We start from the raw sequence: 19,699 nt of genomic DNA, 5'->3' as shown, positions 1-19,699 counted from the left end.
TCTGTTATTAGTAGAGGATCAGTAGTGCCACCCTAAGAGGAGCCAGAGGGAAGGGGCGGGTGGCAAAATTTACCTTGTATTTATCCTAAGAGATTCTATCTAGACCTGCTCTACTTAAAGCAAAATGCTTTTTTGTGCCCCCAAATTTTGTGGAACGACAAATCTACAAAAAGTTTCTCCCAACATTTAATATGTCACATTTGTCAATGTCTTCTACCAAACTTGTTAATCTTTTAAGGGTAGTATCACAAAGTGAAATGATGTAAATATCACATACTTCCAGTAAAAATAATAGAGCTACAATAAATCTAGAGAAGCACAAAAGGTTAAGTCAGAAATACAGACAAACTGAAGCTAACTCAGTTTTGAAAGGGCTGCTCAGGAGCAGGAAGAAAGTCAGTTCTGAGGCTTCTCCATTGTTGGCAACTCCATTCTGTCCAGTTATCAAACTCTGGATCAGGAAACGGAAAGCCTATCTTTGACAATGCGGGTCTTCCTACAAGGTGTGGTATGTAAAGCATTCGAATGAACTGTGTTTTAAATCCCTCACTGAAAATAGTTCCGGCTGGCTCAGTGGCTCAGCCTGTAATCCCAGGCCTTTGGGAGGCTGAGATGAGTGGATCGCCTGAGCCTGCGGGTTCGAGACCTGCCTGGGCAACTTTGCGAGACCTCATCTCGACAATAAAATCAAAAATTAGCCAGGCGTGGGGGCGTGGTAGCGCGCGCCTGTTGTTCCAGCTACTTGTAAGGCTGTGGCGGAAGGATCACAGGAGCCCAGCAGGTTGAGGCTGCAGTGGCTGGGAGCGGCCACTGCACTCCAGTCTGGGCGACAGAGTGAGACTCCAACTCAAAAAAAAAAAAAAAAAAAGAAAATAGTTCCAGGCTGGGCTCAGTGGCTCAGCCTGTAATCTCAGCACTTTGGGAGGCCAAGGTGAGTGGACTGCCTGAGCCCGCGGGTTCGAGACCCGCCTGGGCAACTTGGTGAGACCTCATCTCTACAATAAGTCAAAAAGTTAGCCGGGCGTGCTAGCGCGCCTGTAATTCCGGCTACTTGGAAGGCTGAGGCGGAAGGATCGCCAGAGCCCAGTAGGTTGAGGCCGGGGGTGGCCACTGCACTCCAGTCTGGGCAACAGAGTGAGACTCCAACTCAAAAAAAAAAAAAAAAAAGAAAGAAAGAAAGAAAGAAACTGTTCCTTTTGGCTGTATCACTGTCCTTCATCTATGCTTTTCATACTCCCCAAAGCAGAACTGAAGTTCTTTACAGCCACTGTAGTGATTCAAGTCACTGAAAAGTTGCTTTATTAGCACTGTGCTACTGAAAATACTCAGCCACAGACTTTCCAGTTTTTTCCACAGGTCAAAACAAACTCCACTGAACTAAGGAGTCGAAGTTACTTGCCCGAGGTTGACAAGTCCATAAGGAAGCAGCAGTCACAGGGGCCCCTTGGCTGCCCAGCATGGGACTGGAGTGTGCCCATGAGGAAATGGATCATCGATTTGTTCAAGTTGGGAAGTTTCCAAATCCTCAAAGTGAGGAAGAACAGTCATTGGGACCCCACTCAACTCTATGGAATGAGGTCCTGAAGGATGTATTTAATACACACCAAGACAGATGATAATGACAGAAACACAGATGGTTTCAAGTTCACACATTACCTTTGTCGTGATGATGCCAGCCTCCCGCGTAGTAGTCCTGAAGGACCTGGGGAGGGTTCCAGGTATCAAGAATGTAGTCTACCTGGTGCTGCTTCCGCCATGTTAAAGACTGACACATGATCTCTCTGGCTTTGTCAATATTAAAATCCCGAGCACGTAAGAACCGAAGAATATGTTCATCTTTTGGAATCTATTAAGAGGAAAAGATGTTTCTAAGCAATGCTAGAAGTCGCTAAGGAAAACACCAAGTTGCTAAGGGAATACTTCTTATCAACAGTGAGTTGTGTTCTTATGCTATTCCACACTTTTCTGGTAACAGAAAAATGTTCCTTAGTATGTTAGAGAAAACTGGCTTTATTAGTCTGAATAATCTTTACAGTATTCCATTTTATTTCAGCAAAGTAGAGCAAAGGCATAATTTCCTAAATATCAAACGTTTCAATTCCAGGATCTATGAATTACTATGATCTGTGTACTTTCTCTCTCTCTGTGTATATATGTGTGTGTGTGCATGTGCGCACGTATGACACTTAAAAAAGTTACAATACAGATAGGTGCCGGTTTTGGTAGTATGGTGGTGTTGCTGATATACAGGAACCTTCTCTAGATTCCACTATTGTCGATGGATAGGTAGGCCATCCTGAGTAAAGAACAAGGCCACAATCTGAGTCTCATCTGAATCAGGTACTTTCTTCCAAGGTCACATGCTTACTACAGAAGGCTGGACCACTGGCCCACTAGGAAACCAAGAAGGGAATGGGAATGGGAGCATAGGCCTACTCATGATCTAACTCCTGGGAAAATACCTCAAGGCATGTGTCCCACTGATGTGGTATCATCTTCATTCGGAAAGAACCACAGTTACATGGAAGTGGTTAAGAATGTAGGTTCTAAGCCGGACACAGTGGCTCACACCTGTAATCCCAGCACTTTGGAAGGTGGAGACAAGAGGACTGCCTCAGTTCAGGGGTTTAAGACCAGCCTGGACAACTTGGAGAGACCTCGTCTCTACAATAAATCAAAAAATTAGCCAGGCAAGGTGGCGCACACCTGTGGTTCTAGCTACTTGGAAGACTGAGGCAGAAGGATCGTCTGAGCCTAGCAGGCAGAGGCTGCGGTGGCCATGAGCATGGCCACTACACTCCAGCCTGGGTGACAGTGAGACTCCGACTCAAAAAAAAAAAGAATGTAGGTTCTGGAACCCACTGGCCTGAATTCAAATCCTGACCTCTCCACTCTCTATAAGACCTCAGGCAAGATACTTAACTTCTCTGTGCTTGTTTTCTGACATGTAAAACAGAGGTGACAAAAATAGCACCACCTTGTAGAGCTGTTGGGAGGGTTTAATGAAGATCTTAAAAGAGCATCTAATACATGGTAAGTTTATAACAAATGGTAGTTATTAGTACTGTGGTTGTCCCCCTGATGACTGGTATTAAACAGTACTCAATTATTTGGTCTCCAGTAACCAGGATTGACAGAATCAGAGATTAGGCCAACTACATGCAATGCCTAGCTTATCTTTACTAGATAACGTCAGTAGCTACATATAGAAACCAGACTCTGCTCACTACATAAGGCTTATTATAAAATTCAAATTCATCAAGACACTAAAATTTCACCAAAAATCTCAAAATTAAAGCTCCAATATTTCTAATCGTGATAAATCTCTAAACTCCTTTTTAAACCTTCCAAAAATTTAAATGATTTTACATAGCCCCCACCCTGTACACTGCAAGCCGACACTCACTTTGCCCTTGTGGGTCTCCTGGAGCCACTGGCGAAGTCTAATAAGGCAGCTCTCTTGCAGGGGAGTCAAATCGCCCAGGTATCTCTTAATGTAGTCTGCATCTAGTTTGTCTGGAACGAAATTTAGATGACTTTACTTTCAACAAGCAACACTGGAACTGTAGGTACCTAAAGTCCTTCTGCTCAGTGGCGCTAACCTACGGTCCTGGAGTCTTAGAGGTGAGTGAAACCACAGAAGCAGCAGATTTAAGCCAGTCACCCTAGAGAACTTCAAGGACAGGCTTTAAGATCAAATTACTGCCCAAACCACAGATAAGCTTTCTGATTCAGTTACCATCAACTTACCTTTATTTGCCAAATCACAATAGTAGTCATGGCTGTAACAAATATTTCATGATTGTTTTAATACCAAGTTATATAAGGAGGATTTATTAAAGAATTGTGAAAAAACCAAACAAGCGAATCTAAGTCTATTTTGAATAGAGCTACTGTGTTCAAGAATATAGGAAATCTTTTCCATGATAAGGTAATATTAACTAGAAGAATGACACACCAAAGTAAGCACAACAAAGTAAAATTCACAAGGTGAAAAATAAAAAGCATCCCCAAACCATCTGCCCATGCCCTACCTTGCCGAAAGCTAATAGCACAGTTTAGCTGCAGAGAAGAAAGATAAATATCAATATCTTAAAATTTGAGTGGCAGAATTTTCTTGTGTTTTCTTATTTTTCTATGTTTTCTGAACTCTTTGCAATGGGCAATATTCTATGATTAAAAACAAAAAGATTGTGCCATATGAGTGTGTTTAACACACATGATTGGCAGCACAGGTCTAAAAGCAGTCTCTAGAGCTAGTCTAGTCTACCTGGGCTCAATCCAGCCAGGCACTTACTAGGTACACAAGACTAGGCAAGTTGCTCAAGTTCTCTGTGCCTGGGGTAACCTACATATAAAATGAGGATAACAAGGATTTCCACTTAAAAGGCACCATTATTCAGTAAATATCCATGAAGTGCTTACAACAGTGCCTGGCACACAGTAAGCATTAAAAGCGTTTGATGATGACATTGCATTGAGAGGACTGTTACCTGACATTCACTAAAGGTACTTTGAGCTAACATAAATGAGAAATGTTTTCTGAACTCAATAAAAGAATGACTTGATATAACTTTTTCTACCTATTAAACCAAAACAAATGTGAAGGGTCAGAAACGAGAGATGAATCTTTTCTTTATGCGATATCTAATGTCCCAAGGAAACAGAGAAGAAGACTCCACATCATTCCCCAGTCCTGCTTCAGAATGAAGCACCCTCCAGACATACCATCAGGGGTTCCCACCACGGGCTCAGTTGGCCCACCCGGGCTGCTGAGGGCCTCGCTGCTCAGTCCTTCCTTAAGAGTGGCATCTGGGATGATGATGGCTGTCGATGCTGCTTGTTTCTTGCACGATGACAATGCTGTCTCTGAAAAGGGCGTGACAGAAGGTGGAGTCCAGCGGGGCACGAAAGTTATGCCTTCTTCTTCTAACTGGCGCAGGTAGTATTCGATGATTTCCTTTCCCTTTAAAGCAAAACCCATTTCAAGGTGAGTATATATTCAACATTCAAATTACTCATCCCTCACAAATTCTTTTTCTTTCAGCAAGCAAATGTTGAATCTCACAAGTTGTTAAAATACTCATAAAACTGAATTGCTAAAAAACAAACAGGAAAAAAAAGCAAATGCTTTTGTGTTTTTTTTTCTTATATTGCTTACTTTTCTCCAAAGGTTTAGGAAATAATATCTAAAGAGATGGCATTTTTATAGGACTACTTTAAAATGCTGATTTACCATACTTGTACTTAATATATGCTTCATGTCTCAATTTAAATTGATTCCAACGCAGTACCCTGAAAATAAAATGAGCTTTCGAAAAGTACTGTATGATCCCAAATGGATACATTTCAAAACCACAATTCCGTACCTGATGGCAGAAAATGAGAAGGGTAGGTCTTCCATGGAAGACGACCCTAACAATCCAAGGCCTGAGACCCCGAGAGCCCACCCAGCGGTACTCTCACCCAGCAGGACTCTTGCCTCTTACCAGCAGGCCCTGAGGTGAGGCCTGAGGGGAGCTGCAGCTAGCTGCTGCTGCCTCACCCCAATGTTCACCTTTCCCAGCAATTACAAGCAGAGAGTGCCATGCTGGCAGCTATACACACCTCCTTCCTCCACTAGCAAGAAGCACAATCTGAATCCCTGATGTCCGAAGGTGAGGCACACAGGAGGGGATCAAAGCATCCTCTTTAGGAAGTGGCTGGAAACCCCTGACTAACCCATTCCCAGTCTACCAAAAGGAATGCAGTTTAGGTACTCTCAGAGAGACCCCTGCCTACCCTTCTCCACAAAATCCCACGATGTGCTCACCTTTTTAATGTTGCTGGTATATTGTTTCATTGCAATTTTTTCCACTGTACTTTCAAAACCAAAGAAAGATTTAATATCTAAACTTGCAGACTGTTCAAAACAGGTCCAATCTTCATTTTCAGGGTGAACCTGCAGACAAAGAGAAAGCATTCCTGCTAACTATACTGACGACTCAGAATACTATTTGTCTGCTCCTCAATTAACTGGTAATCAGAAGAAACATTCATGTAGTAATAATGTCACTGCCATGGAAACCACAGATAGAAAAACTTACACAGAGAAGTCTAAAATCATGAAAAGGTCCAAATAATTTTTCAAAATAATCTGTATTTTTGAGCCAGGGTCCCATTCTGTTGCCCAGGTTGTGGTGCAGTGGCACAGTCACGGCTCCCAGCAGCCTTAATCTCCTGGGTTTAGGCCATCCTTCCATCTCAGCCTTCCGACTAGCTGGGACTACAGGCGCATACCATCACGCCTAGTTAAATTTTGTACTTTTATTTTTTGTAGAGAAGAAGTTGTGCTATGTTGCCCAGGCTGGTGTCGAACTCCTGGGCTCAACAATCCTCCCTACCTCAGCATCCCATTTTGCTTTTTTCCCCAAAATATTCTAAAAATTACTATAAAAGGAGAGCTTTACTTTCATTCTTGTTTATTTATTCATTCAACATATTCATGAGTCTTCTCTATTACAAACAAAAAGATTCCTGTAAAGCTTAGTCTAACAGGAGAGACAGCCCATCAGCCATAAATATAAACTGGTAAGAAAATTACAGTTATTGGAAGTTACAAGGAAAAAAATACTGAAGCAGGCTTAACAGGACTAGGGTGGGAAGGGCAGGTTGCAGAACTTAATGGGGTGGTTAGGGATGTTTTCAACAAGAAGAAGAGACCTGGGCCAACACTGAAGGAAGTGAGGGGGTGAGCTGGGCAGACATTTGAGGAAGAGCAGTCCTGGCAGAGTGAGTGCTTGGAGTCAAAACTCTTAGGGGAAGCCTGCTTCATGAGCAGGGAGGCCTGTGCACAAAGGAAGGACAGCGAGATATGATAACAAGAACACGGGGTCTATGAGCCTTTGTAAGGACTCTGGCTTTTTATTTGAGTAAATTGTGAAAATACAGGGATGTGACTTCATCTGACATACTTTATTTTTATTATTATTATCATTTTTTTATTTGGAGTCTTACTGTGTTGCCCAGGCTGGAGTGCAGTGGCACACTCACGCCTACTGCAGCCTTGACCTGCTGGGCTCAGGTGATCCTTCTGTCTCAACCTTCCAAGTACCTGGAGCCTCAGGTGCACACCACCACACCTGGTTAATTTTTGACTTATTGAAGAGATGAGGTCTCACCAAGTTGTCCAGGCTGGTCTTAAACCACTGGACTCAGGCAATCCTCTTGCCTCCGCCTCCCAGAATACTGGGATTATAGGCATGAGCCACCACTGCCGGCCCATCTGACATACTTTAAATGGATCACTCTGGATTCAGTGTTAAGGATATACTGCAGGAGGGGAAGGGCAGGAGCACAGAGACTAACAATCTGGCAAAAGAAGTTCTTAAAACAGGGTATAAGCAGTCAAGATGGTAAGACAAATGCTCTTGACTCTAATCTTAAAGGTACACAACATCTCCATCTTCAGTATATACTTCTTAAGTACTAGGGACCAGAAAAGAAGTGGCATGTGAAAGTAATATTTAAAAACAAATCAAGGTATCACTTGGCTGCCTTAACTGCCACTACAACGTAATCCACTCTGCAGGAGTTCACACCTGCTACCCTTCCCACTGACTCATCAGAAACAAGTGACACCATCTGAAGAAGAGATGCCCTGTAATACAAACAGATGTATTGCTTAAAACGGTGATCAAACAATCCTTAGACACTGTATGTCAGCACGACCTTGCGTCTTCTGCGAGATGAAAGATTGCTCACCGTGTAGCAGCAATGCTCATTAATAATGACCCGGTTGGAAAATGTTTCATTATGGGCCTCTATGTGCAAAGTACGTTCCCGAGAATTCAGTGAGTTTTTCTGGACAAAATAAACATAATCAACTCCTGCGATCTTTAAAAAAGAAATAAAGAGAAAAATAGTTTATTAATAACATCCTCGTGCAACAGAAGTGGTAGCATAAATGTATTTTGTCTCTTGGGGGACCGCCTTCTAAGATTTTTAGTTACCTTCTTCAACAATCTGGGTGCATCTATATCCAGTTTGCAGCGCCTTTCAATGACATGAATAGCCCCATCTTCACTCCTGAATTCATTCACAGTGTCACTGTCCACGAACATCGGAATCAAAGGACATGTAGGAAATCTTCTTTCATAAGCCTATAAATTAGAAAAAACAAACAAAAAAAGAAGTGAACAAAAATGCAACTTGATAGTCTATCATTGATATTCTCCCCGGAACAAAAAAATCTCTCTCAACACATGTTAACAGGCAGTATCACAACTATTTGTCTTTACATGTAAAGCTATTATTAAAAAAGAAAAGATATTCTTTGATGCTCATGAATTGGAAAACTCAACCTAGTAAAGATGTCAATTATCCCCATGTTAGCATACAGGCTTAACATCATTCCTACCAAAATCCCAGCAAGTATTTTTTTGTAGCTAAAGACAAGATTATTTAAAAATTTTCTTTATAAAATTTGTAGGCAAAGGAACTAAGACAATTTTGAAAAGGGTAAATAAATTAAGAGGAATCACTCAACCAAGCACTGAGGCTTACTATAGAGCTACAGTAATCAAGACTGTGCAGTATTAGCAGAGGGACAGACACAGATCAAAGGGACAGAAAAGAAAACCTAGAAATAGACCTAAACAAATACACCCAACTGTTTTTTGTTTTTGCTTTTTTAATCTTTGCAACATTGCCAGGAAATGCACAACTGATTTTTCACAAAGGTACAAAAGCAATTCAATGGAAGGATGGAAGGGTAGCCTGTTCAACAAATGCTACTTGGAGCCACTGCACATCCAAAAATGAAACTCGGTCTAAACCTCCACATCTCATGTTAAAATTAACTCAAAACAGATCATGGACTTAAATGTAAAACATAAAGTCTGGGGCTTGGTGGCTTGGTCTGTAATCCCAACACTTTGGGAGGCCAAGGCAAGTGGATTGCTTGAGCCCGCAGGTTTGAGACCAGCCCAGGCAACTTGGCAAGACGTTGTCTCTACAACTAAAAAAAAAAAAACAATTAGCCAGGCATGGTAGTGAGCGCCTGTAGCTCCAGCTACTTGGAAGGCTGAGGCGGAAGGATCACTGGAGCAGGTCGACGCTGGGGTGGCCATGAGCGTGCCGCTGCACTCCAGCCTGGGCAACAGAGTGAGGCTCCAACTAAAAAAAAAAACCAAAAACAACAACAAAAAAACCCCCATAAAACTAAAACTTCTCAGGAGAAAAAATAGGAAAAAGAACTTGGAAATTTAGAGCTAGGCAAAGAGTTCTTAGATTTGACACCAAAATCATAATCCACACAAGGAAAAATAAATAAAATTAACTTCATCAAAATTAAAAAACATTTGCTCTGTTAAAAACTCTGTTAAGAAGATGAAAAAAATAAACTATAAACTGGGAGAAAATATTCACAAACCACAAATTTTACAAAGGACTAGTATCTAGAATACATAAAAGACTCTCAAAACTCAATAGCTAATTGCACAACAATATTAATATAGTTAACAGCTGTTAAATAAAATTTATAGGGAGCAACTGGTTTGCAGTGGCTCAAGTCTGTAATCCCAGCACTTTGGGAGGCTGAGGCAAGAGGATTGCTTGAGTCCAGGGGTTCGAGACCAGCCTGGGCAACTTGGCGAGACCTCGTCTCTACAATAAATCAAAAAACTAGCTAGGCATGGTAGCATATGCCTATAGTTCTAGGTACTTGGAAGGCTGAGGAGGAAGGATTGCCGGAGCTCAAGGTCGAGGCTGTGGTGGCCATGAGTATGCCACTGCACTCCGGCTTGGGTGTCAGAGTGAGACTCCAACTCCAAAAAACAAACAAACAAACTAAAAAATCTGGCCCTGCACATTCCATCATTATGACGTACCAAGAAACAAAGAATACAAGGGTTACAAACAATACAATTCTTTTAAGTTGCATAAAGGGTGTAAGAGTAAGCACTTACTAAGAAACAACCTAAGCTAGACTCTCTCTTATTTGAGTACCTAAATTATATCATTTTCAAAATACTCACAGCATCCCTTAAATTCTTGAAATAGAGTGGCCAGCATAAGGCATCACCCACATAGCACAGTCTTGAATTTAAACCACACCAAAAACTTTCCACTCTCTATAAAAATTATCCATCCAGCAGACTCATATTTGCAGAGACATTCACTTTTACCTTGGAAGGCCCAACCAGATGGCATTCAAGGCACCTAGGCTAAGGAGTGGCTAACACAGGGAAGGGTGCCTAAAGCTCTGTGGTGTACACGGAGGTTAGCAGCACCTCCTTGACTCCCTCTCATTCTTTTTAGAGTCCAAATGCATCTCTCGGTCACAGGAGAGAGATCAAGTCCTACTTCTCATTTTGTCCCCAGGAAAATAAGGACCTCAATGTCTAAAACAAAGTTGTTCGATAAACATTTCTGAAGTATGGAATACAAACTTACTAAATAAATGAACATGAATCCAGCCTTTTGTTTCTGTGCTCACTTTCCTTGGTCTGTCTTTCAGAGATACATATATTGCCAGCATGTAAAACTCTTACCTTTCTGGTAGATTAGAGAAAAGAAAAAGTGCAAAAAGTTGATATAACTATTATCTCTGGGATTGATTAGATACCAATACTCCAGATTTTCGGCATGAACTACAAGCTATGAAGTTTCTACAAAGTGTATAAGCAGCCCCTAAAAAATAGAAGCATTCCAATTTTATTTAAAACATCAATCTACGTCCTAGCTCTAACCATAAGAAGAGCCAAGAAGAAATGATACCTCAATTTGTGATGAGCATTCAAATCTTGAATTCCAAATATCGTGCTCTACTAAAAGGAATCAATGCTTGTTGGAGAAATGGCTGATTACAAGTCTGGAACAAGGAACGGTCGTGGTGTGTAAGAAATATTTCTTACCAGAGAATGAGGAACTGCCCAATGACAGATAGAGACATGCCCAAAGGACAGAGGAACCGATCTGTAGGGGTTCCACTCACCATGTCTGGGATAATTTGAGCACCAGAAAGAAAAAAAGTAGCAAAGCATTACAAATCATATAGTGACACTCAAGCAAAAGAGGAGGGGAGGAAATTTTACAGAAAAAATATGACAGCTTGCTGGGCACAGTGGCTTATACCGATAATCCCAGCACTTTGGATGGTAGAGGAAGGAGGATCACTTGAGCCCAGGAGTTCAGGATCAGCCTAGGCAACATTGAGAGCCCCTATCTATACAAAAAACTTTTAAAAATTAGCTGGACATGGTACTGTGTGCCTGTAGTCCCAGTTACGCAGGAGGCTGAGGGAGAAAGATCGCTTGAGACCAGGAGTTCAAGGCTGCAGTAAGCACTGCATTCCAGCCTGGGCAACAAAGCAAGACCCTGTCTCTAAAAAAAAAAAAAAAAAAAAGGAAAGAAAGAAAGAAATGCCATCTAATAGACACAGATGGAATGATAGAGTTAACAAATCACCATTTTGTAGTCACCAATGTACAATAACTGATTAAGGCAAGGATCATCAACGGATGCTATTAAAAGGTATTCAGAAGAGATATTCACTATTGCAAATTATCATCCTGAAGATAATAGATAAACTGTACAAAGGGACAAAATTGTGCTTATAATGGAAAGATCTATTAGGCACCACCTTCACCAAACATCAAACTAGAATCAATAATGCGACAGTCAGACAGTTTGAAAACCACAAGTATACCAGAAACCAGTACACCAGAAAGCCATGTAGTACTCTATAGTTATCGCAACAAGATGGTTAACCTGACGCTAATCATGAGGAAATCATCAGACAAATCCAATTTGTGGAACATTCTACACAACTGCTAAAAAAAAAAAAAAAAAAAGTCAGAGTCTTGAAAGATAAATTTAAAAAGCAGGGCACCTAAAGGGACTGGACTACCAAATGCAATGCTGCATTTGCTCTTGGACTGAAATAAAAATAACTATACAGAACATATGAGGAACTGAGGAAATGTGACCAATATTAATATTACTTTATCAGTGCTAAATTCCTTGTGTGTGAAAATGATTACTGCTAAATTCCTTGTGTGTGAAAATGATTAATATCCCCTCTTAGGAAATACATGTTTTAGGATTTGGAGTACAGCGTCATGATATAAGCAACTTACTTTCAAATGTTTCTATGAAATAAATGTGTGCATGTGAATGTGTGCGCGCAAGAAAGATAAAGCAAATGTTTTATTTCGAGGAAATATATATAGGTGTTCACAGTACTTTTCTATCAACTTTTTTTAAGTGGAAATTGCTCAAAATAAAAAAATTAATAAGAAAAAGGTAGTTTTAGAAGAAAAGGTCCACATGTAAAATAAAAACTGCTTGTATTACACAAAGACTGAACCTACACAGATTGGTATAAATCAATTAACTAATCTACAGTTTCTATTGTCTTTTGCACACAACTGATTAAATACAGCACTGCCATGTTTTCTACATGAAAATGTATACAAGTTTTATATTTGCCCAAAGTTCTAGCTAATGTGGTGGCAGGTCCGGTGGACATTACAAGGGTGAGTGCAGGAGATAGGATGCGGACGGGGACTTCTCACATCTAGCTGCAGCTCCCTGGGTCTCTGAGGAGCTCAAGCTTTTCAAGAGAAGTCAGAAATCTGGATTTTTACGGGAAGCTTCCCTACTTTCAAAACTCTGTTAGGGTCAGGGAGTCCACATCAGCAGATCTTCAATTTTTATCTCTGTGCAAAAAGAACCTTTTACAATTCTCACCTGGTTCAAATCACTGAACCAGAAGAGCAGCAGTTCAAATCACTGAACCAGAAGAGCAGCAGTAATCTCCAAGTATCTTCTTATTTTTTCACAAACCATCTGCAGTATTATCTAGCCATTTCCTGACCATGCCCAACATTTAACAAATACAAAAATCAAGGAAGGCTGAACAAAATGAAATCTTCCAGAAATAATTTCTTCAGAGGAAGAATGTTCTTTAATGTCTCCTTTTCAAAAGGAAAATTACTTTAGCAAAAGAAATAACTAGTACTGTAGTCACTTGCTCACCCATTTTAGCATAGCAATTGTTCCAATACTAAAAACAAACTGAGGGCCTTATCAACATGCCCCTGAGAAGAAAGCTGCCTCTGGTAACTTTGCTTCCTCCTACCTTCCTACGCCCACATTTCCTCTTTCAAAAGGGATTTCTGAATCTGCAATTTGGAAGCTTGGCAATAGTTCTTTCAGATTTTAACCAACCTTTGAATGCAATTTTGACATATTAAAAGCTAGTACTGGGGAAAAAAAAAAAAAAAAAAAAAAGCTAGTACTGTGCTAAAGAAAATCATATTTTAGTGAAGGCATTTCAACTTGAGAATTAATGAGCTGAATGCTGTACTCCGCCAGGAAAATCTATTTTAAAGAAATTCCATTTAAAGACTCTATCTTTAAATTAAACTATGTTCATATTCAGTTTAGTCAACACACCAAGCCAGTTGTTTTCTGTGTAACAACTGGGATATTCTATGGCAGGAGACATGGCCATCAAACTCATTTATCAACAGACCTTGTTTTACCCTTGAAAGAATCAGTAAGTAAAAAAAGTAACTAAGACTTAAGTCTCTCTAGAAGCTGCCAATACTCACAGAAGCAAATATCTAACATATCAAGAAAAAGTGGCAAACTGACCTAAGTCCCTCAGAGTTCTAACTCTATAATTCACGGACTACCAAAATGACAGATATATATAAGGGCCTACCATATGCAAGCCCCACACTAAGAATTCTAGAGAATGTAAAAGTGGAAGACACAGGAACATGGCTCATTTAGACAGGTAAGACATAAAAACTTATAACTGGACCGGGCTTGGTGGCTCAGCCTGTAATCCCAGCACTTTGGGTGGCCGAGGTGAGTGGATTGCCTGAGCCCGCGGTTCGAGACCCGCCTGGGCAACCTGGCGAGACCTCATCTCTATAACAAATCAAATCAAAAATTAGCCGTGCGTGGTAGCGCGCACCTGTAGTTCCAGCTACTCGGAAGGCTGAGGCGGAAGGATCGCCGGAGCCCAGCAGGTTGAGGCTGCGGTGGCCGGGAGCAGCCACTGCACTCCAGTCTGGGCCACAGAGTGAGATTCCAACTCAAAAAAAGAAGGCCAGGCTCAGTGGCTCAGCCTGTAATCCCGTGCTTTGGAAGGCTGAGGTGACTGGATTGTCTGAGCCCACGGGTTCGAGATCCACCCAGGCAACTTGGCAAGACCTCATCTCTACAATAAATCAAAAGTTAGCCAGGCGTGGTAGCGCGCGCCTGTAGTTCCAGCTACTTGGAAAGCTGAGGTGGAAAGACAGCCGGAGCCCAGCAGGTCGAGGCTGCAATGGCCGGGAGCGTGCCACTGCACTCCAGTCTGGGCGACGGAGTGAGACTCCAACTCAAAAACAAAAACAAAAACTTATAACTATATACAGCAACAGAAAAGCAGGGCCAGGTGCTATGGCTCACACCTATAATCCCTGCACTTTGGGAGGCAGAGGCAAGAGGACTGCCTGACTCAGGGGCTCGAGACCAGCCTGAGCAACATGGCAAGACCTCTTCTCTACAACAAGTAAAAAAAATTAGCTAGGTATGGTGGCGCGTGCCTGTGATTCCAGCTACTTTGAAGGCTGAGGTGGAAGGATTGCCTGAGCCCAGCAGGTCGAGGTTGCAGTGGCCATGAGTGTGTCACTGCACTCCAGCCTGGGCGACAGAGTGAGACCCCGACTCAAAAAAAAAAAAAGAAAGAAAAGAAAAGAACCGAAGACTGAGGGAGGACGTGATTAACCTCAATTGAACTTGCAGACAACAAAACTGCTTAGATACTCAGGGGAAATCACTTCAGGCTGGTATGGCTGAAGAAGGCATACCATGTCTGCACAGGGGCCAAAGAGTGAGCAGCTTGGGAGAAGTAACCTTGGGAGAGAAAGGAACATTCCTGGTGGGAAGAACATCAACAAAACCAAAAGGGAGCAAAGCAAAGATGAACTCCAAGAAGCCTTTCAGAACTGATTATAAAACGTCAGTCTACTCAGAAGTTGGCTCAAACACAAGTGGTCACACCATGAATAGCTTTAAGTTCCACGGTCTATTGCTGAAACTCAAAAGCAAATACATATCCTGCTAATTCTTGATAGTAAGAGTGACAGCTACCCTGGGAAGACTGTATTTTATCACAATTTGGTCCATTGTGGGCTTCTGTATTCTCATCAGAAGCTACTCAGAGAAACTGTATCTATTTAGTCCACTGAGGTTTCAAATCACATGCTCTTTGTGAATGCATGTTCATGCTTAATAAGGTATTTATAAAAATTAAAATTTATAAAAACTGAGTCCTTTTAAAGAGAAGTCATAATCCAAACAATTATTTATACCTCATTCACTCATCCAAATACTAATGGACAAGCCCAAAGTATCTATTTTCAAACAAGTGTTAAGACTACTTCTGGCAAACTAACTGTAAAGTGGCATGTATAATTATGCTAGGTAAATGCTTTATCTAAACCAAAGTCATATTCCTCAATTACCAGTTTTTAAAAAGACAAATGTATCAGGACACAACAGCAGACTGGTAATCTGCTGGTAAAATCAAATAAGAAAATACAACGGCTATACTAAAACTAAACAGAAGTATGTGGAAATTTAACATATTCCATGCCAGTTCTAAGATCAAACACATCTGGAGCTTAAATTATGAACTTCATCTTAGAAACCCTTAAACTCCATGGTCCCAGAAACACACTTTTTCCAGGTAATATTTAGTCTGGAAAAATTGTAAGTTCAATGTATGATGCTATAAAATCTAAGGAGAGGGCCTCATAACAGTGCAAATTAACCCAATAAAAAGGCTGGGTTTCTCTTCTAGGGCCTTCTCATTAAAGTATGATTATGATGAATATTGTGGAAGGCATTAATTATAGCTGAAAGAACAGATGGCAAATGTGTTGCTCATATACCATGGACCAAAATGTTTGCAATTACAAGTATTTTAGACATTTTTGACCAGGAATACATTCTTTTTACCACCCCTCTCTCCCAATGCCCACTCTCACAGTTTACCACACAATGATATAAATCAGCTATATTTACTTTTGATAAAGGAGTCATTTCAATATATTACACTACACAACAGAAATGAAATGGGCAAACATTGGTAAGAAGTGTGAGAAATTTTGCATTAACATATCATAGTGTCTTTCATTGATATACCCACTCCTTTGCTCTAAGAGTTTCAAACATGATCTATTTTTGTTAGAGGATAGGAAAAAAAAAAAACTGCAAAATTTCTTCTAAAATTCACATATTTTCTCTTAGAAAACAGCATACTGATTCAAAGTATTTCTGCCAGTTGGGGTGTTAAGCTCGCGTCAGGGAAGGGTCTTACATCCAATGGCCATGCTTACATCCAAGGCTCTGCTTTAAGTGTGTCATTTCACCCTCCGGCCTGCGCTGAATTGCACCTGTACTACCTTCCCTTTAGCAGACCTCCATATGACTTTAGTAGCAGGCAACAGCAACACAATTCTAAAGGACCTGGGAAAATCATCCATAAAAATTAAAAACTTCACATGTAAAAAGTTTCAGTTTCACAGAGAGGTCACTAATCTGATTTATCCACACATATTTTTAAATAGCGTAAAAACAAAAACAAAAACAAAACCCAAGCACTAGTAGGGATTTTTCCTGACCTCTTAAAATAATTCGAGTTAGTAATACCCAAACCACTTGATTCTATTCCAAAAGGCAGTGTCCTTGCAGATTTCACTGACAGGTGGGATGATGGAAAGGCTCCCTGAACCAAAATTACTGACAACGGTCTCTTACTGAAGAGCAAAAGAAACTGGTACAGTTCCACCTGTTTTAAGATTTTCTGCCATAAATTTGCCTAACCCTTTGAGTCCTAGAAACAAGAGATAGGACACGACCATGTTCTCCAAAAAATCAGTGAACAAAGGAACAACAGCACAGTTAAAAAGGAACAGGCAAGCAAATATCAGAAAAGAACTAGGCATCACCCATAAAGCTTAATTCGATAGCTCTGTACCTTTGTACACCCTCCCAAAAGGATAGTGGTTGTGATTTTTTATGTCACATATGACAATCATGTGTCCTATCAAAGTTGTTCCTGGTTCATATGAGAGAACTAAGTATATATCAATATTTCACAGTATTCAGCAGAGTATCAAATAAACACAAAACAAGCATTAAAGCAAATAATTATGCTCAAAAGAAAAATAATCATCTAAAGCTACTAAGACATTATCAAGTTTATATCTGGCTAAAGCAAGACTACCACTCAGATCTTGTTTTAGATATAATATATTAATAGGAGGACAGTTTCAAATTGTTACTGTTTAAAGACAAATGCTATTCCTACTCTCCTTGCTTAACCTAACATGTATGCTATTAACTGTACAGCTAAAACCTTGGTTTAGTAAGATCTTCTAGGATATTTGATCTTAAAGTGCTTGCAATGTATTCAAGAATTTCCAGACAAGACCACCTGGAAACTTCTGTTAAAACTATTTAATAGACTGACACAGAGTCATTGAGTTTTCAAATAAAATTCAAAGTACAATCTAGTATGCTTGATTAATTGCATCTTCTGCATTTTAATTTAAATTAGAAAAATAAAGTCCATATTGTTCAATTATCTGTTATATTTCTGAAAGGTCTCAAGATTGACATCTCACACATTAGCCTGGGAGGCTCCATGCTTTAAGTGTGTTTACTGTCCTGAAGATAATCATTTCAGACATTCCTGACCAGCTCATCTGGGTACAGCTGTCCTTCAGCACTGTCACATGATTCTCTATGTCACAGGGTTCATGGTACACCCCCAGGTCTCAGTTAGTAACTTTGACAGTGCCTTAAGGCCAAAATATTAACATGTATTAAGTTACTAGGTCCAAATAACTTAAACAACATTTCTGTCCCAATAACTTAGTAGCATTTGAAAAAATTCATCACTTAAGTTGAAGGAAAAATGTTTTTGTTTAACTCTTAAATAACAAGAGTTTATATGGATGTGTAACAGATACATGACATGCATTTGTCCAAACCCAAAGACATGTACAACACAAAGCGTGAACGTGGGTGTAAACTACAGATTTTAGTTTAAAACAATGTTATCAACATGGGCTCATCGATTGTAACAAGCATACCACATAAGATAATAATAGGGGAAACTATAAGAGAAAGGAGAAGGTATATGGAAACTCTTTGTACCATTCGCTTAATTTTCTATAAACCTACAATTTCTCTAAAAATTAAATCTATTAAATACTAAAAAAAAAGGAAAAGGTACCAAGTAACATCTTGGACAAAGGTAAAAATCTGTGGTGTTTATACTATAAGAATACAAAATGAAAAACTTCTTTTAAGAACCTAAGGAGGGCTGGGCATGGTGGCTCAAGCCTGTAATCCCAGCACTTTGGGAGGCCGAAGTAAGAGGATTCCCTAAGCTCAGGGGTTTCAAGATCAGCCTGGGCAACTTGGCGAGACCTCATCTCTACAATAAATCAAAAAATTAGCTGGGCGGAGTGGCATGTGCCTACCTTGGAAGGTTGAGGCAGAAGGATCACCTGAGCCCACCAGGTCAAGGCTGTAGTGGCTATGAGCCCGTGCAACAGAGTGAGACTCCAACTCAAAAAATAAAAATAAAATCGGGCTCGATGGCTCAGCCTGTAATCCCGCGCCTCTGGGAGGCTGAGGTGAGTGGATTGCCTGAGCCTGCGGGTTCGAGACCTGCCTGGGCAACTTGGCGAGACCTCATCTCTATAATAAATCAAAAATTAGCCGGGCGTGGTAGCGCATGCCTTGTAGTTCCAGCTACTTGGAAGGCTGAGGCAGAAGGATCGCCAGAGCCCAGCAGGTCAGGGTTGCGGTGGCTGGGAGTGGCCACTGCACTCCAGTCTGGGTGACAGAGTGAGACTCCAACTCAAAAAAATAAAAAATAAAAAAAGAACCTAGAGAGGTCAGATGTGGTGGCTCACACCTGCAATCCCAGCACTTTGGGAAGCTGAGGCAGAAGGACCACTTGAGCTCAGGAGTTCAAGACCAACCTCGGCAACATAGCAAGACCTTGTCTCTATAAAAAATATAAAAATTAGCCAGGTGTGATGGCATGCGCCTGTAGTCCCAGCTACTTGGGAGGCCGAGGCAGAAGAATCTCCTGAACTCAGGAGGTCGAGGTTGTGGTGAGCCATGACTATACCACTGCACTTCAGCATGGGCAACAGAGTGAGACCCCGACCTAAAAAAATGCCGGCTTTGCAGACGCTGCCGCCTTGAACCTTTTCCCTTCAGCCATGATCAACCCCACCGTGTACTTCGACATCGCCGTCGACAGCGAGCCCTTGGGCCACGTCTCCTTCGAGCTATTTGCAGACAAAGTTCCAAAGACAGCAGAAAACTTTCGTGTTCTGAGCACTGGAGAGAAAGGATTCGGTTATAAGGGTTCCTGCTTTCACAGAATTATTCCAGGGTTTATGTGCCAGGGTGGTGACTTTACACGCCATAATGACACTGGCGGCAAGTCCATCTATGGGGAGAAATTTGATGATAAGAACTTCATCTTGAAGCATGCAGGTCCCGGCATCTTGTCCATGGCAAATGCTGGACCCAACACAAACGGTTCCCAGTTTTTCATCTGCACTACTAAGACTGAGTGGTTGGATGGCAAGAATGTGGTTTTTGGCAAGGTGAAAGAGGGCATGAA

The 19,699-nt window shown here is 40.9% G+C and overlaps 1 protein-coding gene across 2 annotated transcripts in view; it reads right to left on the bottom strand.

Moving 5' to 3' along the window:
- SEC14L1 (SEC14 like lipid binding 1) overlaps positions 1 to 19,699 on the bottom strand; it is a 56,719-nt gene that overhangs the window by 13,640 nt on the left and 23,380 nt on the right. For both annotated transcript variants that reach the window (XM_008072918.2, XM_021706142.1), the window contains 6 exons: positions 7,992 to 8,141; positions 7,744 to 7,875; positions 5,813 to 5,941; positions 4,729 to 4,966; positions 3,407 to 3,516; positions 1,657 to 1,846 (listed from right to left, as the gene is read on the bottom strand). In XM_008072918.2, the coding sequence (XP_008071109.1) occupies positions 1,657 to 1,846; positions 3,407 to 3,516; positions 4,729 to 4,966; positions 5,813 to 5,941; positions 7,744 to 7,875; positions 7,992 to 8,141 (949 nt within the window). The remainder of the gene's footprint in view (positions 1 to 1,656; positions 1,847 to 3,406; positions 3,517 to 4,728; positions 4,967 to 5,812; positions 5,942 to 7,743; positions 7,876 to 7,991; positions 8,142 to 19,699) is intronic.

Source organism: Carlito syrichta, unplaced genomic scaffold (assembly GCF_000164805.1).
Source record: "Carlito syrichta isolate Samal-C Ts95f unplaced genomic scaffold, Tarsius_syrichta-2.0.1 Scaffold115620, whole genome shotgun sequence".
NCBI classification, from domain to species: domain Eukaryota; kingdom Metazoa; phylum Chordata; class Mammalia; order Primates; family Tarsiidae; genus Carlito; species Carlito syrichta.
The sequence above is the reverse complement of the archived record's forward strand: the minus strand, read 5'-3'. Positions and strand labels throughout refer to the sequence as shown.